The sequence below is a fragment of the Cyclopterus lumpus genome, chromosome 16 (assembly GCF_009769545.1).
Source record: "Cyclopterus lumpus isolate fCycLum1 chromosome 16, fCycLum1.pri, whole genome shotgun sequence".
NCBI classification, from domain to species: domain Eukaryota; kingdom Metazoa; phylum Chordata; class Actinopteri; order Perciformes; family Cyclopteridae; genus Cyclopterus; species Cyclopterus lumpus.
This window is the reverse complement of record NC_046981.1, coordinates 5201102-5225941: the sequence shown is the minus strand read 5'-3', so window position 1 is coordinate 5225941 and position 24840 is coordinate 5201102. Positions and strand designations below refer to the sequence as shown.

The 24840-nt window shown below is 44.7% G+C and overlaps 1 protein-coding gene across 9 annotated transcripts in view; it reads left to right on the top strand.

Moving 5' to 3' along the window:
- Positions 1-24747, top strand: part of triob (trio Rho guanine nucleotide exchange factor b) — an 89151-nt gene extending 64404 nt beyond the window's left edge. For 3 of the 9 annotated variants that reach the window (XM_034553091.1, XM_034553093.1, XM_034553095.1), the window contains 27 exons: positions 758-897; positions 983-1085; positions 4733-4985; positions 12131-12417; positions 12527-12697; positions 14075-14170; positions 14518-14666; positions 14847-14913; positions 15029-15132; positions 15283-15352; positions 15516-15605; positions 15716-15808; positions 15926-15976; positions 16077-16154; positions 16594-16785; positions 16885-17062; positions 17207-18084; positions 19187-19437; positions 19533-19662; positions 19761-19788; positions 20014-20176; positions 20352-20473; positions 20702-20780; positions 21067-21267; positions 21367-21505; positions 21626-21812; positions 21939-24747. In XM_034553091.1, the coding sequence (XP_034408982.1) occupies positions 758-897; positions 983-1085; positions 4733-4985; positions 12131-12417; positions 12527-12697; positions 14075-14170; positions 14518-14666; positions 14847-14913; positions 15029-15132; positions 15283-15352; positions 15516-15605; positions 15716-15808; positions 15926-15976; positions 16077-16154; positions 16594-16785; positions 16885-17062; positions 17207-18084; positions 19187-19437; positions 19533-19662; positions 19761-19788; positions 20014-20176; positions 20352-20473; positions 20702-20780; positions 21067-21267; positions 21367-21505; positions 21626-21812; positions 21939-22318 (4680 nt within the window). In that variant the 3' untranslated portion in view covers positions 22319-24747. Of the gene's footprint in view, positions 1-757; positions 898-982; positions 1086-4732; positions 4986-12130; positions 12418-12526; positions 12698-14074; positions 14171-14517; positions 14667-14846; positions 14914-15028; positions 15133-15282; positions 15353-15515; positions 15606-15715; positions 15809-15925; positions 15977-16076; positions 16155-16593; positions 16786-16884; positions 17063-17206; positions 18085-19186; positions 19438-19532; positions 19663-19760; positions 19789-20013; positions 20177-20351; positions 20474-20670; positions 20781-21066; positions 21268-21366; positions 21506-21625; positions 21813-21938 lie in introns of those variants that run through there. The other 6 variants (XM_034553092.1, XM_034553094.1, XM_034553096.1 and 3 more) reach the window with 6 other exon arrangements.
- Positions 24748-24840: the final 93 nt, after the last annotated feature.

The following is a 24840-nucleotide window of genomic DNA, read 5'->3' as shown; positions in this document are numbered from 1 at the left end:
CCCAAGTTGTTCATGCATAAAGAAGAAGAGTCACTCCGTGTCTGTTCTCCACCCTCACAAAATCCTCTGTTCAGCCAAGAAAGTTCACTCCCTGCAGGGGGGTGGAGTGTTACTTTATTCACTCATCACACAGAAGCATCAGTGTAGCAGTGGATGGGTCATAATCGAAAAACTCACAAGCAACTTGGTAGTTCTCACACAGTGAGTCAGAAGCAATGTTTTATGCAGGGTCCGTGTGCAGATGTCGATGTGTTGGTTTTTGAGACCGACGGAGAGAAACTGTGTGTGCGGATCCCAGTGTATGTGTTCTGATGTGTGCCTATGGTTTCTGTGCAGCTATCAGTCTTATTACACAGCTTCTGATGATCCTCTTAATCTGTGTGTTGTGTAACACGGCGCTGCATCAGCCTTGGTGCTGCTGGTTGCTAAGTGAAGGTGAAAGAGAGCAGTCGTGGACTAAAAACACAATTTCACAATGGGTCTGAACTGTGATGTGTGACTCACGTAGAAGATAGCGGGGATGAAAGCACTCGTGGGATCAGACAGCACTTTGTAATTAGTCAATTAAACCTTTATACAGTGTCATGGGTCAACAATGAATTAATTCAGGCCAAGTGAGCAGGGCAACGGCTTTTATTTTTTGTTGATTTCATGTTCTGTCTGTGTGAAAACAAACTGATGAGAAGACCTGCCTCCAACTGCTGATGCCTGTACGTACTAGAACCCGTACATGTAACCTCTGTGTCCCGTATCCCAGGCTTCAAGTATCGAGAACAAGCAGGACTGGATCAAACACATTAGGGAGGTCATCCAGGAGCGAACTGTCCACCTGCGTGGAGCTCTAAAGGAGCCCATCCACATCCCTAAAGCCAGCACAGCTAAACATAAAGGCAGACGGTAAGCCATAAATATAGAATAAAAATGTAATTATGTATTAATATAATAGAAACCATTAAATGACTGTAATGATATTGTCTGCCAGCAGGGACGGAGAGGAGCTGGACAGCCAGGGAGACGCCAGCAGCCAACCGGATACCATCTCCATCGCCTCACGTACATCCCAGAACACACTGGACAGTGATAAGGTTCGACTACACTCACACACACACACACGCACACACACACACACACACAATATCTCCAGGCATTCTTCATCCTCGAAATGTAGTAGGAAGCACTGTGATACAACGAATAGACTTTTTTTTCTATTTTATTTTTTATTTCCCTGCACATGCAACCCAATTGAGTTAATTCAGTCAGTTTGTAGCTACTCTGTCACTCACTATCGGGTACATGTCATGCCATCACACGTCGGACGCTGCAACCCGGATAGATGCAGGCAGCTCTCCTCAAGTTTGATTTGTGTTAGGAGGAAGAAACAGTCCATCTGAAGCTGTGTGTGTGTGTGTGTGTGTGTGTGTGTGTGTGTGTGTGTGTGTGTGTGTGTGTGTGTGTGTGTGTGTGTGTGTGTGTGTGTGTGTGTGTGTGTGTGTGTGTGTGTGTGAACAGCGACAGTCGGTTGTGGTTATATCTGGTAATAGCACCACAGAAGGCTTGTCCTCCTACGCTCAGTATGAGCAACTGTAAAGCCAACACACACACACACACACTCACACACACACACTCACACACCAGCATACATGGAGAACAACATTTCCATACTTTTATGTCATACTAATTCTAAACGTGTGGCTGTGGACTCTTCTACGAGGTCATTATTCTCTCACTTGAGTCGGACGGCCTCCAGCTCGGCCTCATGCATAATCAGGACGTGAATTACCTCTCGAGTGTTTACTGCATCTGTTTGGTTGACCCTTTGCACAAAGCTGCGCTCTGTGGTTGTTTTCATTAAGTATAAAACCAAATTGTAAAGCAGAGCTCTGTGTGTGCTCGCGTTCCCCATCGCTACGGTTTACCCACTTGTGTCAAAACTAATTAAATAGTCATTGATCAAGCATAAACATTCAAAATCGCACAATAATGCATCCAAGGATACATCTCGCATCTCAGTCTCACCTTTTGAATGCTCCTCTCGATCGCTCTCTGTGAGGACTCTGTTTCAAGAGGCAGTGCCAGTGGTGTGTGTGTGTGTGTGTCCATGTCCCTGTGTGTGTCTTTGAGTGACTGACTTGTGTGCCTGCAGCTTCAGCCTCCCCCGCTCTCTTCACAGAGGACGCTCGTCTGTATGCCAGACAGGAGAGCACAGTTTTGAAGTCCTCGCAAGCGATCGATTGTCACACAGAGAAATATCCGCGCAATATTCTGCGTTTTCTCTTCTAATTTTATGTTGATCAACGGACATCAGTGAGCTCAATTGTGGCAAACACTTGTTTAAAGATGAGGATGGATTAACCGCTCCGGAGAGAGGAGCCGCACAGCAGGGAATCGTTTAAGCTTCAACAGGCTGATTGTAAGAGCCCGCAGCTCAGTGCTGTTGACCGTTGCAGTGGATTCCTTCTGGCCTTGGGATGTTTCAATGGATCAGGATTGTGATTATCTGGGGAAATATTACATAAAAGCTTGAATCCCTTGCCCTGTTTTCCAGACGGCTTATGCTTACCCAGTGAGCAACTCCTCATTGTGATCTAACACATTTAGTGGATTGCTGTAGATATCAGACACTGGGGAGGGTTTTTGTTTTAGTTTTTTGGGGTTTTGTTCATTATGAGGGAGTGGAAAACAATGGAGAGGCTGGAGGACAGGATCTCGCATCCCGTTTCTCAACTCCTCAGCTCTCTGGCTTTACCACACTACCAACGGGTAGGTTGCAAATATTGTGCTTTGTTAATATTCACTACTGTGACTTTTACGCTGTGAATATCTTTGAAATGATCAATGCAATCTATTTGACTCATCATAAGGAACTTGCAGCACTACATTCATTTCCACACTAGAAATAAGGAACGCATATGTGCAGCAGTAGACCTTTGAAAGCATGAAATGTATGAATTTTTTTTATTACAGCTATTATTAACTGTAGGACTAATAGTATAACTTGTGTATAAAAACGTTCTCATCTGCCATTAAGTCGTATTTGATATAAATGCTCACAAGATGATTTAAATAATGTAAAGTCGTATAGCTAAACATTTTATATATACATATGTTACTTTTTCTTCAACCTTGAACTGAAAATGCTAAATGGAGATTTAAGAACTTAAAAACATGAAATTGAATTTGGCTTATTGCCGTGTGCAGTAAAGGGGTCAAGCTATACAAGGTCGGACATTTGTGCTATTTATGGCTTTAAAGATTTGTATTGTGCTCAATAAAGCCAATTAATTTGAACAATGTCCCAGAAAAATGAAGAAATGTATATCATTTCGTAGATGATATTTGTAGAACAACCCTCTTGTGTACTGTTGCTGCACGTCTGTCATTTGTGAGCACAGAACACTTGCTGTTAACTCAGAGATCGGAGGCTTCGTAGCAACATGCAGCTGCATTTTCAGTCACGCGTTGAACAGAAATACCGTCAACAACAGCCAGTGAGCAAAGGGACTAATTACACCATTTTCCACCTCTATCCAATAGCGCCTTTTTCTTTTCTTTTCACAGAGACTTGAATAGATGTTCAGAATCAGGTCGTCAGAGTGACGTTGTGTTGAGTTGTGCTAGAATGAGTCACCGATCATCAGTGCTTGGAGAATCTTTCACTTTGCAGTCCAACTTGAGTACCTGCGCTGTTATCAAAGGAGGCTGTTTGTGCCGAGAGCCCATTCAGTCCATTTTGGGATCTCAGAAGTAATTTTACTAAATGACAGCGGTGGACGAAGCATTCGGACCCTGAAATTAAAAGTACCAACAGAAGATGTATAAAAATGGCATGAGAAGAAGCTACTCAGTATGACTAAGTACCAAATGTACTTTATAGTTACATTCCACCACTGCTTATTGGCATTCAATTCAGTTTATTTTGTATAGCCCAAAATCACAAATTACAAATTTGCCTCAGAGGGCTTTACAATCTGTACACATACGACATCCCTGACCTTTGACCTCGCATCGGATCAGGAAAAACTCCCCAAAAAAACAGAAAAAAAACTTTCACTGGGAAAAAAGGGAAGAAACCTTCATGAGAGCAACAGAGGAGGATCCCTCTCCACGGATGGACAGAAGCAATAGATGTCATGTGTACAGCATTACAGAGTTACATAAACACATTACATGAATATGACATGAATTTATGAATAATTAGTAGGCATCGACCACAATCTATGAAACAGAAGGAGGAAGAGAGGAGAAGTGGGGGGAGGCAGGAAGCCGGCCCACTAGACAGGAGGCATCGCGAAAGAGGCCGGACCAATGAGGTCGGCCTTTGAGGCAGGAGGCACAAAGAAGGAGGCAGGGCCATTGGGAAGGAGGCCAGGTCCTGGGGGCTAGATGCAGGAAGCAGGGGCAAGGAGTCAAGACCCAGGACCAGCTTCCCCTTATACCTATGAAAATATGTGGCAATATTATTAAAATGCAGGAGAAAGAAATGTAATGTATGTATATCTGAAGTGTGCTGGTCAGAAATACTATCTGGATGAGATATGTATGAACAAATTATTGTTTTCCATTTCTCATTCCTCCTTAGTCAATTTAACAACAATCTAATCACAGTGCATCACTACACTCATGCTCACTGCATTTACTTTCACAGTATTTTGTTTTAAGACTTGTTGAATGTACTTTATCCTCATAGAAAGTCACCAAAAGGTTTTCCACCGACATCTTTCTTCCATTTCAGCTGTCCGGTGGCTGTGAGTTGACGGTGGTGATCCACGACTTCATGGCCAGCAATGGTGGCAGCAGTGGGGAGCTGACAGTGCGGCGAGGCCAGACCGTGGAGGTTCTGGAGCGACTCCACGATAAGCCGGACTGGTGCCTGGTGAGGACCACCGACCGCTGTCCGGCCCAGGAGGGCATCGTGCCCTGCTCCATGCTCTGCATCGCTCACTCCAGGTCTTCCATGGAGATGGAGGGGCTCTTCAACCACAAAGGTAGGGAAGACAATTTGTTCATATGCACACACCGGCAGGGGGAATTGAGGAACACCTGGACACATCAGCACATTAGGGAAAAGCCAATTTTGAAGCAAGCATCCAGCGTAGGGTAAGATGGGTGCCTGATCAAAGAAATATGCAGCACGATTAAAACACCAAATAGCTCTTTTATTTCCAGCGCCAGGCTCTTCCTCCGACACAATGTATTTCTTGTTTGCATAACACCAAACAAGCATGGGAAAAGCACACATATGTATTTCTAGGTGTTGCTATGCAACTGCGGAAAGCCCGGCACAGCTCTCTTTTAGTTATATTAAAATAATTGCAACCTTTATATTCCAAGCCCTGTAACATCTGCCCAACTGATTCCCGAGCAGAATCCCTTTTTATGTTGTTTGAGCCGACCTGCAGCATGCCCCTCCATTTTATTCGCATTACCAAATAGAAACTGTTAAACAGCCGAGTGAAGGAGCAGAATCTGCATCTGCTTTATTGAGACAAGTGGTCCCCGCGGTTCTTTTGTGTGTGTGTGTGTGTGTGTGTGTGTGTGTGTGTGTGTGTGTGTGTGTGTGTGTTACATCACACCAGCTGTGGTTACACAATCACAAAACTATTGCTGAATGGTGTCCTGTCAGATTCCTAATATTCTTATAGTAGCCATCATAGCAGATTATTGTTAGAAATGGTGTTATCTTTCTGCATACACAGATACACACATGCATTATCGTCGATTGTATAACTTTGGATAAGTCAGACAAGTTAATGGAATAGAATAACATCATAACATGTAAGTCATATTGAATATTGATAAAGGGTTATAGAATATACAAATATCTTCTTTATAGAAAATGATGCTTTGCAGTGCGGGCTTGATCCTGATGGCTGGATGTTGTAACTCCATCCCATCATCAAGTCAACCTGCAACCACAATCTCCCTGAACATGTGTGTGTGTGTGTGTGTCTCATGTTCTCTGCCAAAGGCCCAGATGGCTGCTGGGTGTTGTTGTCCTGCTTGTAATGGTTTCTTCACACAGACCTGAGTGGTGACACGATAGGTGCTTTATTACATCTTCTGTTTGTGGCCTTCCCTCTTTATTCTGGAGGGACGGGTGGGAGCTGCACTGCTTGTTTCTATGGTAATATAGAATACTAATATTTAGCCGGCAGTCTCTTTGAAGTCGGTATGAGAACGGTTGCGTTTAGAATGACAGGATGCCTGGATTCTACATACAGAAACTCACAAGACAGAGTTTCCCAACGACTTATTTCAGGCGTTTTGACAGCAGCTCCACTGTTTCAATGGCGATTTGACTGCTTGCTGTCTTTCTTTGGTCCCTTTTTTTTGTGCCGAAACCAGCTCTCCCTGTTTGTGTCTGTGTGGTCAGTAGGAGTGGTAAAGGGAGCTTCTCTCTGCTGGGGTTACTGTGCTTTAAAAAAAAAAAAAAAAAAAAAGACGAGGATGACAAAAAGCGTCCTTGCTCCTTTGTCAGCTTTTTTTTGTTGTATTTTCCGACCAACCGTGATGGGCCACCTTGTCCAAAGTTGCGGAAGGGTGACGGTCGAGGGGGATTAGTGTTCCCTTTTCCTGCTGTGTGTCTCACACAGGAAGAATTGACTGTCTGGGGGGGGGGGGGGGGGGGGGGGGCGACGTGTGGAGTATAGAGAACAGCCAAATGGTTCACACACAGGAGGATTAACCCGCAGAGTGTATAGCTGGCAGCTGGTTGTCTGCTCTGATTATAGCATGTGTGAATTAACAGTATAGTTAACACTGTTTTCTAAATGTTCAACGGAGTCCTGTGTTGTTCAGTTGGCTGCTGAAACCTGCTCCACGTGCCTGTTGAATCGGGTCTCGAGCGCTTTCATTTGCACTCTAATCACATTTTCATCTTGATTACTGGAATTCTCTTGTTTGCCGACGCATGAAGGTTGACTCTCGGTGCCTGTCATAATGAAATAAATACAACGGTGCAAACAAGGTAACGGCAGCGTTATTGATTAAAGGACTCTGTTAGGAGCAGAGGAGTGTATAAACAAGTGTGTGCGTGTTCTTACAGGATGGAGTGCGTTTAGAGCCCAAGGACTCACACGAACACACGCTCGCCGTTAAACAGGGAGGTCTTTGTGCGTCGAGGCTGCAATGCTGCACAGCGTGTCAGATGAAGGGAAGATGTAGGAAAACGGAATGAAGTGTTGAATATATATATATATATATATGTATGTATATAGTAGTTAAGACACTCCAAAAAAAACTTCTTGAAAACCCCAATTGGAGAATTTGGATTTTCAGAAGAAAATGATCTGAAATTCATAACCAGCCACTGAATATGAAACACTTAACATGTCGCCGTTCACTTCTCTTGGATTTCATAACCGAGTCTATATTTGTTCCAAGCATACCGCCCAACTTGTGTGCATCCTAATGCCTGTAAAATATGCACCCGCCCACCCAGAGCGAGTGGGTGCTTCTACAAAGGGTAATACGGTAGATGTGCTGCATGTTTACAGACCTTCCCTTGGAACAGAGCGGCTCAGTGGAGGCTCGCCCAATATCCTCACAGCAGCCCACTCACAAGAGAGGGAGGGAAGGAGACACAAAGAGAGAGAAAACATCCCACACTCTAATGCTGCGTTTTACTCTGGACTTCACACTTTTCTCTCTCTGGAATTTTCAGCTACGCAGTTACTTTAGTTTTTTTCCTATATTTTACTCCTAACTACGAGTTATTTAGGTTGTGCATAGGAATGCTCAGCGTAACTTGGAGGATGCTGTGAGGGGAAAATGTCAATTCAGAATCTGGAGGCTTGATATTTGACTGACATGGCCCGTGGAATCCAGTCCCTCGTGTCTCTAAACCCATTCTTCTCCATGGATTCAGCACAGGGGGGGGGACCCTCTGACAACTGCAAGTTCTGGCTGCTGGACCTTGGTAGGTGCCTCGGTCATGTGTAACACACGAGTAACGGCATAATGTGGAGAGAACAAGTCATTTTTTTATTCTCTCTCTTCTGCTACTAGCAGGGTTGGTTTTGAGTCTTCTTAGCTTGTTGTGGGTTTTTTTAGCAATTCTGCGGTTTTAATACCATAGAGTTGAAAAAGACATTAAAGGTGCGGCATAAAAAAAATGTGGCTTTATTGTTGTTTTCATCTTATCACGTTGAAGGCTGTTTTTTTAAAGTTTGGGCTTGCTTTTTTTTAGGCTTTTGGGCCAGCTATTTTTAAATGGGTTTATTGCAGAGGGCATTTACTAATCAAGTGTGGATTATGTTGCGTTATGATGGCAGTGAAAGTAATTTGTTGAATGCACCGTTATGTGATGAGATATTAAATCTACGGAAATCACATTGTCAAGATTATATCTTATTTCTGGATGCCAGGTCAGGCGGGCGCTGCACAGATGGACAGAGGGTGTTATTGTCGAGCCCCGAGGAGAAAAGGCAATAATGAGGTCAAATAGAATTGAACAGGGAGATCAGGAGCTTCTCACATTCTCCATCCTTCTTCTGTTTCATGTTTTTCACACTGTGATAAAGCCTTATCGAGTTTTGCCAGAATATGTAGCGGGTGGTCTCCAAACTGTCCCATATCTCCCATCCCAACTCCACACCCTCCCTAACTATGGCTGTTGGTGGCAAGCCCTGTCCAGCATTGTCCACATTTTTAGAGATCAGCCAGCCAAACGCTCTGGAGCTTTTTTCCACATGCTGCACGTCCACCCCATGAAAGCTGGTCTCCAACCACACCGACCGGTGTGTGTGTGTGTGTGTGTGTGTGTTTGTGTGTGTCTCCTGGGGAAGGTAAGACCACACGATAGATGCTCCCCTGGTGACACCTCTGGAATCCCAGGCATGCTTCTGTGGAGCTGCACGGACCTCTGGGATCGTTCCAGTTGTACCCTCCCCTCCCTCCTATTCTTAGACACACGCACGCACACGCACAAAGTCGTAAATCTAGCGTGCTCTTTGCAGCAGGGCGAATGAGCAGTGACTGACTTATGTTAGCGGGTCGTTAGCTTGCAGAAGATGAGCAAACATCTGAAGATGAAGAGAAAAAAAGATGAAGAAAAATTTTTGTTGGCTATGATACAGAAAGGTTATAGCCACTCTCGATGTTCACAGAAGTTAGTGACATAAATGATCTTAATAGGGTTGTGCTACATTAATTTTCTATTGCGACTTTGGGGAAAATGAACGGCAATTCATTTTTTGTACGTCAGCAATATATACTTGTATATGTTTTTATTTAAGTGTAGTAGGTTGGCGTGTTGGGTCCAGATGTTGTCTTGGTGTTTTCATTATGTATTTTTTGTATTAGCAGGATTGAAGAGTATTTAAGGGTCATGTCTTAATACATTCAGATTTACTTTTTGAAGCATGGCACAATTCTGTTAATGTAGCTATTGACATAAAAAAAAAAGGAAAGGGGCGGACAAACTCTTATCGTCACACCTGCAAAGAAAATTCTGGTTTCCCATGAGTGCAATTCTGACCAGCTGTTGTTGAGGTGTCACCCTGCAGGGCAAAGGTCAAAGGAGCAAAGGTCATACCCTCTGTCTTTCTGTCTGTGTGTGTGTGTGTGTGTGTGTGTGTGTGTGTTTGTCCCCGGGGTTATTTTCTATTGAGGAGGAATGTGTCAGGGCCGCTGAACCCATGTTTCACCCATTGACACTTTTGTTTGCGCGACCTCTTCAGTCTCATCAGAGGGCATATCTGACTGTCAGCGTTTGAACATTGCACGGCACATGAAGGACAAGAGGTTGAGATCATTGTCTGACAATAGCCACGGTTAGACAATGATCAGTTTTACATTTTGTATTGTTTTATTTCAATGGGATTCAAAGAGATACAAAGTCATTGTTTCTCACCAGAATCCCACGTTGGTGTGAATCTACAGAATCAATATGTGTCTGCGTAACTGGCCCCGCAGCCTTTCATGTAACAGCTAAGAAGTACTTGCTAACGGCACAGATACATGTTCGGTTGTGTCCTCGGTCAGTTTGCTCTACACGGGGAGTCCTGACTCCTGTCTCTGGCTCCCTAGTTTGTTCCTTTTTAAAAGCACAAGTTTTCACTTCGGTGTTAAATTATGTACGCAGGTAAGTGTAGATCGTCAGTGTTGCCTGCCAGTTATAACACAAATGGTAGAAAAGGGTCCGGTTCACATTAGAACAAAAACAGTTGTGTGATGCTTAAGTGTCCACTTGTAGTTTATACACATTGTGCGTACCCAAAATATTCAGGACATTACAACCCTACTACTTCAAAGGCCTCGTAAGCTGGTGTTATCCAGTGAAGTTACAACATGCAGAACCCATAAAGGAGCGTTTTGATAGTCCTTGGAGAGCGGCAATAGTAAAGGTTAAGGTATTTTTACAATATAAAAGAGGCCCCATGATTGTGCCTATGATTAAAACATTCCAGGGCCGTATCGTAACAAAGAGTTGTGACTGTGGCGTTCCTTTGGTACTGCAGGGGAGATGAAGGCAGGTCAAGCATTAAGCTCCACAGTAGTTCAAGCTTATCCTTCCCTGGAAGATGGAAAAGTATCTGTCTGACTTTCTGTCTGGTGAAAGACTGAAAGGCAGGATAAAAAGATGCATACTCTAATTCACCTTATTCTTCGCTTGACTCATAAGCTGAAAAATGATCTTGAACATTGCAGAAGCAGTAAAAGATCGTAACTTTTATGCTTCAGATATCTCCAGATGAGCCAGGCTTTTGGCAGAGCGAGATGGTGAGAGGAGCCTCTGATAAGATGGCTTCAGAGTCTCAACGATGTGAGAGAGGCTTTCTTATTCTAGGAACTGTGCTTTTCCTCTTCCCTTGCATGAGATGTGAGAACACATGCTTCGTATCAGCAGAGGGCTGTAAAAAGAACTCTCCCAGAGGCTGAATGAATGACACGCCCTGTTCATATGCAAATGCAGAAGCAGATGCGTTCATTCAGGCTGTGTAAAAGTGTCCAATGAGGGAAGGCAGAGATTCCACACCTACCATTCATAAGAGCCATTCAGCTCGGTCACATGGTTTAATCCATAACAGATGCATGGTTTTAACCACCAGGCTGAAGCCTGAATCTCTCAAACACTTTACTCTTTAATCAAGCTGTAAAGTCTTATATCCAGACTTAATACATTTATATATCATATTCATTCCTATATTTTTGCATTGGCGCTCAACAACTCGCGATGTGGTGCGATGCAATAAGAAATGCTCTTGTCTTTGCAGCCATTCCCTCTCATCAGGCATGTGCTAATCTGCCCAATGAGAACATCATCTCCTGAGATCTTCCTGTTCTGAGAAATATTGATGATGCAGTTTAGCTACAGCTACAGCTTCACATTTAAAGTGATAGACTGTACCTCTGGATGCCAGGAATGTGTCCCAGTCCCAGTTTTTTGATAAAAAGTTATAGGCACTCTCCTCATCCATGGGTGGGGGGGATTGACGGAGGGTTGTTTTTTTCTTTACTCTCTTGTATCGGCAGCACAGTAAGGAATACTCCCATATAATGCTGTCATCGTTTGTTGAGCTGTGAGTTCTTACAGGCGGTCCATGCTCTGTGCTGTCAGAGTTGAGGTCCGTATTGCGGTCGTGTGACAGCACGCAAAGAAATCCAACCTCAACAGTATCATCCCAAGACTCATTGATCAAATAGCTTGTTGGGGGACTGTCAAGGTAATGGAGGAGAAAGGCTAAAGATAGGAGGGAGAACGGGAGGGAAGGAGCAGACAGGTGAATGTATCTTTGAATCCTTCAGACAAAGCCTCAAGCATCCCTATCCATATCCTCTAGTATTTTTTCCATCTCTAGTCGAAGAAGAGCTTTCCTCTTACCGATTCCCAAAGGTACCCGCATCGCTGTGAGGAGGAGAACAGTCTGCTTACTACACATAACACATACAAACCCTGTACAATCAAACAAAAGCACACACATTGTGTATCATACGCCGTGTCTTTCCTCAGTGTTCTCTCACTATATATGCAAACTCACATATGCATATGCAGTATGGTGACTATAGTGTGGTTTACGGGTTGTTACGCAACATGTAGCACAACAACGATTTGTTGGGGCGATATCAAAGACTGTGCTTGTGATGAATATCATAATCAGCGTTCTCTTTATTTTCTTCCTTTCCTTAGACACCCTGTCTGTATCCAGTAACGACACCCTGCAACCAGGCTCCAGCCAAACCCTGGGTCCTCACAGCTCGCCTGGCCCCAAACGTCCTGGAAACACCTTAAGGAAGTGGCTGACCAGCCCTGTGCGACGGCTGAGCTCCGGCAAAGCCGATGGCCACGTCAAGAAGCTCGCCCACAAGCACAAGAAGAACCGCGACGGCACGAGGAAGAACATGGACTCGATGGTCGGCTCGCAGAAGGACTCTGACGACAGCGCCGCCACGCCGCAGGACGAGACACTGGAGGAAGTAAGAGCAGACGAGCAGTGGACGACGGGCCGCGTCACGACATCCAAAGACGCGGTTTTGGTTTACGACCGAGCAGTCGATCATTGTTCCCCTCCTCTCTTTTCTCCAGCGTATGCGCAATGAGGGCCTGAGCAGCGGTACTCTGTCCAAGTCTTCTTCATCAGGCATGCAGAGCTGTGGCGAGGAGGAAGGAGAGGAGGGGGCAGACGCTGTCCCTCTACCTCCGCCTATGGCCATCCAGATACACAGCCTGCTGCAGCCCGACTCCCAGGACGACAAGGTCGGTGACACATGAAGTACATGTATACGACACATGGTCACAGGCCAGGGTGTGCAGAAAACACAATGCACAATACCAACAAAGCCCCAAGTGGTTTGGTTTTACGCTAACAAAGTAGATTTGTGTGTCGTTTACTGCATTTAAAATGGCCCATTTTAAATACAGTAAATGGGATTTTGCTTCATCAGCAATATGTTGGCATACAACTATTTTATGTGCATTAACTGCGGGAAGGGTTGCGAAGATAAAGCAAGGTAAGTTTATTTGTATAGCACATTTCAACAACAAGTGCTTCACTATAAAAAACATTAAAAGCATCAACACATAATGCAAAAGAAAACAAGATTTAAAAACAAATAAGTGCAGGCACACACAAAATAAGTTGCTATTTACAAGAAGATGCCTATTGAACCTTTTGAACTTGTAAATCTAAAAATCTACTTTTTTCTTTTTTTTTGGGGCCAATTGCTAATTTCAACAATATTTGAACCACATTAATCTTGATTACAAACAGAGGGCCACACAAAGCTGACAATAACACAACTAAACGTTCACTTTGGCATCAATAACTTTTCTTTTTTCTCTTATCTCTTTAATGGTTGCATGCTCCTCCCTTCAGCATCACGTTGATTTCGGTTCTACTTCTCTTCTTTCCCAGTTTCCCTATCTCTCCACGTAAAATCACTTCATCATCTCCGCTTTGGACCCTTCGTCATTTGAACTTTTTATTTCTTGCCTTTTTTTTGCTTTTCTTTCTTTCACCAAAACAATGTCATTCCCGTGGAGTGTACTTGTTCCACTGTTGCTGAAGCGAAGTGAATGCTCCATTCACGTGCCGCTGCAGCGGTCCGTGGTTTGTCGGACTAAATGGTGAAATCCCATTCAGTCCGGTCGTGAATAGGGGGTTCCTTTTAACACTTTGCCTGCCACTCAGCCTGGGCTCTGTTGCTGAGGCAAAATGTCTCCTCGATGGAGTATTACGCAACAATGTTTGCTGTTGTCCGACCAATCACGGTGCTTGTGCTTGAAGAGCAGTCTCCAATCCCAGAGCTTGACCTAATCCCACCTCATAACTCTTAACCCTGTTTCCCCCCCACCCGAGACCAGTCTGTGATTGGCTCCAGCTTGGCCCCCAGTTCACCCTTTTATTAGGGAGATCACACCCACCAAGTCCTTATTTGGACATGTGGAATATCGGGGGTCCAAAGTCAACGAGGGTGAGCCTGATCACATACACAGTAGTAGCCATTGAGAATGTACCACTACTGCACGCATGCAGCTCTGCCAAGTTTTACATTAGTCCTTTTTACAACTCAACCGTTAACTTCTTTCTTTATTCTTCCTTTCTTTCTCTCTCATCTTCTGTCTCTGTTTCAGTCTGCATCTCGTCTGTCCGCTCGTCCCAACAGTTCAGAGACGCCCAGTGCTGCCGAACTGGTCAGTGCCATCGAAGAGCTCGTGAAGAGCAAGATGGTGAGGGGAAAAAAAAAATAAATCATAAACAAAAAACTCACAAGTACACGCAAATGTGGGACATTTGTACACGGAACGATTCTGATGGATTAATGTACGAGCTTTTCTGGTGTTGCTGACAGAGAATGGCATTATGGCCTACTCGTCATCTGCCGGGACTGTGACTCACTACGCCAGCTGTCCACTGTTCAAATGGGCATTGAACTTTAGCCAATATCACACACATGCCTATTGGCTTACATACAGTATGGATACATACCAAAGTAAAGATAATGCAGTTAAATGAAATAAGATCGCACACAGATCGGCTCTGTGACAGCTCTTTCTTAACTCTCCTTGTTCCTCAGTCACTGGAGGATCGTCCCAGTTCTCTGTCGATGGAGCAGGGCGACAGCAGCTCTCCCTCCCTCAACCCCTCTGACAACTCCCTCCTCTCCTCCTCCTCACCCATCGATGAGTTGGACGAGCGCAAGTCTGGCTTCTTCAAGAGGAGACAGTGAGTTATAAGCCAGTTTCGTGTTAGGGTTTTGATAAACAAAAGTTGCTCGAGTTCAATCAGTTAATCACGTGTGTCTTCCCCCTCGTGTGCTTATATGGAACATTTCTGATGTTCATCCACAGCTGAGTGCATTACATTTGTATTACACGGTGACCATTTCTGTTTTGTGTCCCTCAGTTATGTGCTTCTGGAGCTGGTGGAGACTGAGAGAGACTATGTCAGAGATCTGGGATCGGTGGTGGAGGTGAAAACTGATATTAAAGCATCATAACATCAGTTCTTAGAGATGGCTTTTTTTGGCGGGGGGTCTGTGTTCGCTGTATGTTTTACAAATCGATTCGACTTTCCTCCCCCCTCAGGGCTACATGAGCAGGATGAAAGAGGAAGGAGTTCCAGATGACATGAGAGGAAAAGACAAGATTGTCTTTGGAAACATCCATCAGATCTATGACTGGCACAAAGAGTATGCTGGCAGTCTTCTCCAAATACCACTACAAATGTGTTTTAAAAGTCATCGTATCTGCCCCAGTGTGAAGACAGAAAACAATAACAAAGAATACAGGCAGTGCCATGTTCCTCATGCTCATGAGTTTCTCTCTTGATTGGTCCACAGTCTTTTCCTGGGAGAGCTTGAGAAGTGTTTGGAGGACCCTGACAGGCTGGCTCCTTTATTTGTCAAACAGGTTAGAAACCTTGTCACTAGTGTTTAGCATTACATTCATCTTGTGAAGGGTGGATTATCAAGTTGTTCATTTCATTTAAAAGAGAGAGTAAGGACACATTATTTTCTTTTTCACGTCTAAAAGCTACCTTTGCTCTGTTTTGTTGTTGTTTGTTCTTTTCCAGGAGCGGAGGCTACACATGTACATCGTGTACTGCCAGAATAAACCAAAATCTGAGCACATTGTGTCAGAGTACATCGACACTTACTTTGAAGTAAGATTGATTTCACACCTACCCAAATACTACGGAATGTTCTCTATATTTTATGGTCCAGGTGATCAGTATTTCATTATAGAAATAATAATGTTGGCGTCTTTCACCAGGACCTGAAGCAGCGAATGGGCCACAGATTGCAGATTACTGATCTGCTAATCAAACCCGTCCAACGCATAATGAAGTACCAGTTACTACTGAAGGTAAATCCACCATAGTGTTCTTACCTGGCAGGCTGCATTCAGGCTAAGTAGAGTACTCTTAATATTTAGCATACAGTATTGATCAACATTTTTCTATACATTTGACGTATTTTCCAGGATCTTCACAAACTTTCTAAGAAGGCTGGAGTGGATACGACAGAGCTGGAGGTAACGTGAAGCCCAGGTTGCAGCTCAAACTTTCTTAAAGTGACGACGCACAGAAATCTATGCGTTAATGCGCTTGTTTTACTCTCGTGTTCCACTGTAGAAAGCCGTCGAGGTGATGTGTGTGGTCCCCAAACGCTGCAATGACATGATGAACGTCGGGCGCCTTCAAGGCTTTGAGGTAAGATGGCTCTTCATCCTCTCACCAGTTTGTGCATGTCTGTGTCAGTCTGTGTTTGTGCTTGGACAACTGGCCTGATTGAATAAGGTATAGTAAGGTATATGTAAATAGTTTATTTCCTGCGAACATTACGTTCTGTCAACTGCCACTAGGTGTCAGTGTGTCCTCATTTTTGCAGATATATTATTTTTACTATATTTTTTTTTTTTACTTTCATGTCAAAAAGCCACGTTTACATGCGTTGAACTGTAGGTAGTTCAGATATTATAAGATATTGCTTTTGTCTTTGTTCGTTTATTTCTCTTTTTTTTTTCTTCTTCTCTTGCCGACTACAAATTTAAGCTACGCAAGCTGGCAAGGAAAACTTAAAAGCGCCTCAAGTCCTCCACTGTCCCCTGTCTTCTTATTTGCTTTCTCTCTGCTCTCACTCTTTCTTCAGGGTAAAATTGTGGCTCAGGGCCGATTGCTCCTCCAAGACACCTTCATGGTGTCAGACCAGGATGGAGGACTTCTGTCCAGGATGAAAGAGAGGAGAGTCTTCCTTTTTGAGCAGATTGTCATCTTCAGCGAGCCCATAGACAAAAAGAAAGGCTTCTCTTCTCCTGGCTACCTCTTCAAGAACAACATCAAGGTAAGTGCAGCTCACTGTACTGGAGCTTCTCCGTCAGAACATCTCGCCACTCTTCCTTCCTCTTCATTCTTCTTCTCTCTTCTTGTCTCATCTCTCCAGGTGAGCTGGTTGGGTTTGGAGGAAAATACAGACGACCCCTGCAAGTTCACGCTCACCTCCAGATCCTCGAGTGGCAACCTGGAGAGGTACACCCTCCATTCAATGAGCCCTGGAGTCAGTCAAGTCTGGGTCCACCAGGTCAGCCAAATACTGGAGAACCAGCGAAATTTCCTCAATGGTAAGTGAATGTTGTGCATATTAGTCTGCACACACAATTACAAGCTTCCACCAAACAAATGCTGGCCTTGGTCCTTAAGTTGGATGTTTGGATTTTTACTCAAATGTGCTTGAGTGAAATCTTGCCCCTTATCCTTTCCCACAGCTCTAACATCCCCCATAGAGTACCAGAAGAACCACGTGGGTGGTGGCGGTCCACCCAGCAGTAGCAGCAGTGGTACTGGAGGCCTGCCAGGAGGCAGCAGCTCCAACAGTACCACCAACATGGGAGGGGGAGGTGGCGGCGGCGGCTCTGGAGGATCAGGGGGCAGCTCCTCTTCCCTGTGCGGCCCTCGCTCCCGACCCTCCCGCATCCCCCAGCCATCCTCACGCCTCCCCCAGCCCGTCCACCACCACCATTCCCCGGGCCCTGAAGGGCCCGACCAATCAGCAGGTATGTGGTCTCCCTGCCACCCTCAGTCCCTCCTCTCTAACCTGTACTCAGACACCACCACAAATGGAGAGGCGTTAGCCTCAGAGGTCCCTAAGATAAGGATGCTGGATAGCCCTCATGGAAGTAACAGTAATAACAGTAACAAGCCATCCGACAGCATGGAGGGCAGTGTCAAACTGGGTCTTGGGGGCTATGAAGAAACCCTGAAACATCAAACAGCTGGTATACCACAGATGGCCGTGGCTCCTCTGAATTTGCCCCTAAAAAGCCTGCGAGTTGGGACAGTTTCTCCTCTCATTTCACCTCAGTCCCCTGGAGGTGGAGGAAAGGAAACATGTGTCCCCTCCAGCCCAGCTCATAAAGGCAACTCCTTCTGGGCTATGGTCCCTGCTATGCCTGCCTCTCCCGCCAGCCGGCCCGGTTCCTTCTCCTATCCCAGTGACTGTGGTGGTGGAGGGGACTCTTTGGGCAGAGGAAGCCACGGGACGCTCTCTCACTACCGCAACTCCTCCCACAGTAAGGACATAGACCGCATGAGCACCTGCTCCTCCACCAGCGAGCAGTCCATACAGTCCACCCAGAGTAACGGGGTAAGATGCCAAGCTGAGGCCCAGGCTTTAGTGAGGCCTAGAGCTATTCGCTAGTCACTAACCCCACCCTCACTGACCGGCTGTCCGTCAGTCACCATGCCGCCCGCTGCCTCTCAGAATGGCTTGTACGTGCAACAACTACTACACTGGAGATTAACGGCTATCTGAGTGCACTAACTTCACCGACAGTGTGTGTGAGAGAGAATTTTTTCTGGCTCTCCCAGAATGTACTAACAGTGTGGATCTGACTCATAGAGCAACCGTTGTATCTGCCTCCTCAGACTCTCTGAGCTTCAGTGTGTGCGTTCGCTTCTTTACTGCAGCTAATTGCCCGTTTATGTAAAAATCATAATTTTTCCATCATACCTCCCACGGGATTATTGTCATGCGGTTATCATTGACCTCTGGTCGAAACGTTGACACGGATGAGAAGCTCTTTCGCATTTTACCTTCTTTCTCATCTTTTCTTGTAACGGTTAAGCCTTGAGACGACACCGGCTGCTGTTTGCTTCACTTCCACCTGCTCTGTATCTCTTCAAGCTCATGGAGTGTCTTCTATATTTCTTCATAGAAATAGTTGTTTTTACTTCAACTTCTCTCTGCACTTGGGACCGCAAAGTTCCGCATTTCAGCATTTGACCTGAACTTCTGCTTCACATCTCTTCAGAACATTTCTCAGTCATCACTGTGTAGATGTAAAATATTGCATAAAAAAATATCTCTGCAAGATTATAAAAATGCATTTTGCAATTCTTCCTGCATGCATCTCTAGCATAATAGCAGGGTCGTTTGTGTGTGTGTGTGTTACTGCCAATCAAACCATGCATTTGATTGGTGTGAAGATACTGATACACGCGTGTACTTCCCTAGGGACTGATTGTGCATGTGTGTGGTTTTAGTGTGTGTGTGTGTGTGTGTGTGTGTGTTACGGCCAATCTAATCCTGCATTTGATTGGTGTGAAGATACTGTGTGTGGTTTAGTGTGTGTGTGTGTGTGTGTGTGTGTGTGTGTGTGTGTGTGTGTGTGTGTTCTACTAGCTCACTGTGCTTGGTTTAAACAGTGTTGTCTGGTCAAAAGCTTGACACTGTTCTCCTCCGACAGAGTGAAAGCAGTAGCAGCAGCAGTGTGTCCACCATGTTGGTGACCCAGGACTATGTGGCCGTGAAGGAGGATGAGATCAGTGTGGTGCAGGGTGAGGTGGTCCAGATGTTAGCCAGCAACCAGCAAAACATGTTCCTGGTGTACCGGGCGTCCAATGAGCACTGCCCTGCCGCTGAGGGCTGGATCCCTGGCTATGTATTAGGACACACCTCATCCTCCATCACACCCGAACTCCCTGAAGGAACCATCAAGTAAGAATACAAGTTTCAGTGTTGGAATTAATCGCGATTGTACGAAAACGGAATAGAAACTGAGATGTTCTCCCCTCTGGTCGGGTCCGCTTTAGAAAATCATTATCATGGCATACAGCACTCCGTATCCGCAGAAAGTCTGAGAAAAGAGACAAGGAGGGCAGGAAGATGGAGAACGGCTACCGCAAGTCTCAGGACGGCCTGGCCAACAAAGTCTCTGTCAAGGTAGAACGTGTGGAGTTATTATTCAAACCCAATTCATTTGCTCTTTCTGTTTCAGTATGTGCAAGAAATCTAATCGTGTCCTTCCGTTTTCGTTACAGCTCCTAAATCCCAACTTCATCCATGATGGTATGTACACAGTACACAGGTGTGTGTGTGTGTGTGTGTAAATGATAAAGGAAACATGAAGATTAAAATGATCCCATGAACCTTACAGATCTATATGTTGTCTAAATTGGACACCATGACCTATCCTTTCCTCTCATGTGCTGTCACTTAGAAGCTTGCAGCTTTATACATACGTAATAAAATGTGGTTCTTATCATCTTTGTCCTCTCGTCTTTCTCTCTCCAGCTCCCCCAGAGTTCCTCCTCCCTGTCAGCGATGTCGCGTGCGAGGGGGGCGACTGTGTTACTCTGAGGTGCAAAGCGTGCGCTCGACCCCGGGCCTCTGTCACCTGGCGGGGACCTGACAACAACACTCTGAGCAACAACGGACAATACAGCATCACTTACAGGTGACAGCGTATGTTCTGCGTATTTGAAGTGACTCAAATGATGCATTAGGTTCACGGGATGTGAATCCTTGATTATAAGAAAGATAAAAATGCCTCAAGTATCCTTAAATGGAGAAAGTCTCAAGCTAGCATGGTGCATCTAGTTTGATGTTTCTCTCTCTCTCTCTCTCTCCAGTGAGACAGGAGAGGCAACTCTTCGTATCCTGGGAGTGTCTGTAGAGGACAGTGGCGTGTACACCTGTGTTGCCACAAATGTAGCAGGCTCCGTCACCTCCTCCGCCAGCCTCAGAGTCTCAGGTGAGAGTCTGTTCTCGGTAGAAACCCGTTAACTATTTGCCAGGAAGCAACTAGTTTCTGTCAGGCTTAATTAGTGGGCATATTGTGCTCCTCACACCTCCTCAGGTTGGTTTTTGAACAGCTAAAACTGTACACATTGACTGAAAAAGGTCTAATTACATGGGTGTGCTCGCTCTGAAAGCCATGTTCCTGCTTAGTAGACTTGATCCAGCCCGACTGTGTTCTCAGGATCCCCTGATGATGGCAGTGAAGTCCTGTGGAAAAGCAGCTTTGAGTCCCACTACACAGAGATCACTGAGCTAGGAAGGTAAGAATGAACCGATAAAACTTATGGAGGGTGTTTACACAGACATGAGTAACCCCGTTTCTGATCGGGGAGAAAGTATCCCGTCAATGTGTTTGAGCATGTCCAGAATATAATGAAATCTGGGACAAGCCTCATAACACGGATGCTCATATCCTTGTAAATACATCCAGTCTAGGCAAGTACATTATAGAGACCTAATCTACCTGAGATCCAGAATGAGGTCAATGTAACCTTGTATTAAACAGGTATTCACACATTCGTCTAAAGCCTAATTTCTGCTCCCCAGGGGCCGGTTTTCAGTGACCAAGCGGTGTGACCAGAGAGGGAGCAAACGGACAGTCGCAGCAAAACACATTAACAAGAAGCTGCTGCTTCGGGAGCAGGTGCTGCAGGAGGTGCGACTCCTTCAGGCTCTGGAACATCCCAACCTGGTCAAGCTGCTGGACACATACGAGACGGCCAACAGCTACGTGCTTGTACAAGAGATGTGAGCGCAGTTGTGTTTTTCCGCGTCGCCGCTGTGACGCCCCGTTGTTTGAATGAAAATCCAAAAATCGACGAATGCATCACGTGCTTCTGTTTTCAGGGCAGACCAGGGACGTTTCCTGGACTACGTCGTGAGCTGGGGCAACCTGACAGAGGAGAAGGTGGCTCTCTACCTCAGAGATATTCTTGAAGCGCTCCACTACCTGCACAGCTGGAGGATTGCACACCTTGATCTCAAAGTAAATACACAGCTAAATAATGTGCAGATTAATAGATTGATAATCTGTTTGTTTGATTCAGTTGGTAAAGAACGATGTTGCTCCGGGTGTAACGTTTGTGTCATGTGTGTAACCCTGCAGCCAGAGAACATTGTGGTGGAACATGCGTCTTCCCAGCCGGTGATCAAGCTCACAGACTTTGGTGATGCCACTCAGCTGAACCCTCCCTCCTTCTACATCCACCCTCTCCTGGGGAGCCCAGAGTTCTCTGCTCCTGAGCTGATCCTGGATCAGCCTGCCTCACTGATGTCTGACCTCTGGAGCTTAGGTTTGTAACTAAGCGCGACTAGTTTGACTTGATACGCACGTCCCATAATGTCCCGTTTCTCACTAATTGACTGACGAACCCCATGTATTGATTGATCTACTGGTGTATTGACTGGATGATTTCCAGGGGTGGTGACCTACGTGATACTGAGTGGCGCCTCCCCCTTCCTGGATGAGAGTTTGGAGGAGACGTGTCTGAACATCTGTCGCCTGGACTTCAGCTTCCCCGAGGACTACTTCCAGGGCGTGAGCACATCTGCCAGAGACTTTGTCCGCCTGCTGCTCCAGGGCGAGCCGGAGCGACGGCCCTCTGCAGCCTCCTGCCTGCAGGAGCCCTGGCTCCAGCCCCGAGGTGCGATCCACAGAGACACAGAGAGTCATCACGCCTCGCATCTGGACACCTCCAGGCTCATTTCCTTCATCGAGAGAAGGAAACACCAGAACGACGTCCGGCCCATCGGCACCGTCAAGGCCTTCCTTCACAGCCGTCTGCTGAACCACGTCTAACAAGCGGGTCTCGAGGGTAGACGGCGACAACGTGCACTGCAGACATCGGTGGGGGTGTAGAAGGAACGCATGCCCGTCCAGCAGAATTAAGAGGATGGGTAACACGTTTGTTTAGTCGAGCTGTGTTTACTGAGAGGACCACCAGCAACCATTTCCACAATGATCACCTTTTTCCCCTCACGAAGCCACAAAAGTCCTGCTGCTGCTGACTGTTCGATCTCTGCTGATAAACCCTTTGACTCTCCCCCTCCTTAACCTTGGCATATTGCCATTATGCCCGCACAACAAATGAACTGATGGAAATCTGTTTGAGGTTTCAAAACCTTGACTTAGCAGGGAGAGAAAACCGAGCTTTTTCTCAACAAGCTTTCCTCGGCGAGCTTGAGCAGGTCTTGCGTTTCAGGACAGCGTTGAACGGAGAGAAAAAAACAAATAGAATACTGTATAATAAGAGTAATTTCAGGCTGCTTTCGGTTGAACGCGAGGAAATGTTTCTTTTCTAACGAGAGATTACTTTTTGTAAATGAAACCATGTACAGCGAGGACTACAGAGGAACTGTCTTTATTCATACCTTTTGGAAAAACAAAGGTGAGTTAGTGAGTAGAAAGGAAAAACAAGAGAAATGAGTTGTGTGTGTACAAAAGTGGCACCCATCAGCAGGGTCCGCTTATTCTAGAACAATATGAAGACCAAAACCATGATTTCCAGAAATCACATTGTAGTTACATTCAGCGCAATAGTTTGCTTATCTTCATGCGTCACCCACGTTCAGTTTGAAAGGTGAAATAATTTCAGTTTGTGACACTAAGAAGAAAACTAAATTCACTTCAATTAAGCATTTCAACTATTCAGTAAAAGCTTCTCAGATTTGTACCTGCATCCGCCTTATTTGTAAATAACGTGTTCCTGCCTTTCATTCTCATTTGTCTCAAATGAACAAAAGGTATATCATTTGCTGAGTATTACTGAGACCATGCAGTGAGTAAGTCCTCAGCAGCTGGATTTTCACTATGAACAAAACCGCTATTAGAAACGCACTCGTACCGTGCATCGATTCCCATGTGCAATGTTGCAGCTTTAACATTTATGCAACTATTTAAGAAGACTTTGTGTTGTAGCCGTATTCTTAAAAAGGCATGTACGTACCTGGTACTGCGATAGATGTCTGTATTGTGTTAACTCTTACGTATTAAGTTCAGTATTAATATCTTCGAAACCCAACCGGAACAAGAGGCGGGTTTTTTTTTGGGAAAATAATGTATAAAAATATGTATCTATAAAATATAGGCACTTATGCTTTCATTTTGTCATTGTCATGTTTTTTTTATTTTCTGTAACAATACCAAAGTTAAATATGCTTTCTTTTCCTGCTAAAAATGTGTGTTTGTGTTTTTTTTTTTTTAATTTTAAATGATTTGTCATGTTAAGTTATAACAGACCACACTGAAACAGGACATACGAGTGTTTACATTGGTTCAGTCTGGCTTTATTTATTCTTATTGTAATATGAAATTGTTTGGTGGTTTTCTGAAAAGAAGAAAAAACAAACTAATATTTCACTTGTCTTTTTTCAAGCTGTGCACAAAGTGGTTTGCTGTGTGAGTTTGTTTTGGCTTGTGTTGGTATGAGTTCTGGTGTACGTCGCTAGATAGTTAAGCATCTCAATTTGACGTCATGAGACAGAAAAAAAAATTCTCCTTATTACCGACTCACCACGGACTTAAAAATGATTTGACACACAAATCCGGTTCCACCAATAGTTCAAATGTATCCCTTCGATAAATATCAACAGGTATCTGACATTAAAGACGTCTCTTCCAGTTCTTTTTTTCTTTCCTTTGAATGTTGGTGATGCCTTTACGTTATGAAGTCATTGATTTTTTTTTGTGGAAAGTGCCAGTTGAGGGAGTCGACCTAGAGAGGTGGGTGGAGCTAAAACGTGCATCGTTTCTTATTTTTATTTGAAGGTTGTAAGAGTTACTGTCTTGATTTGATGTTAAAGAAGTTTGTCTGTACAGTCTAAGTCTCTCATTTTGTGTCAATTGTGTTATTTATTGGTGTGGATCTAGGTTTCCCAAAATCATGCTGTTAGTCAGTTTATCAAATTCTCTCAAAGCCTATTCATGGGAGATTATGATCTAAGTAATAAAATGCCTTTGGGAAACCCAACCTATACGTGATGTAAAGATGTACAGAGAGGGTCGGGTCACTTTGCCCACACCCAGGATGTAAACCTCATAACTATGTCATATTTTAAATACAAATACAACAAGACTGCAGCAATGTCATTATGAATGTCTTATTATGACTTATTTTTACTTTTGCATGTATATTTCTTTGTACAGAAGATTGTGTTTACATGTTACTAAGTGCTGTAAATATTTAATTTTGTCCTCTGTTATTTTGCCATTAAACATACAAGGAACAACTGGTGTCTCTGAAACTTTGTGTGCACATACAGTACACCCACACGGGGAAATGTCTTGAAACTAGTAATATATATTCACAATTTCCCATAAGC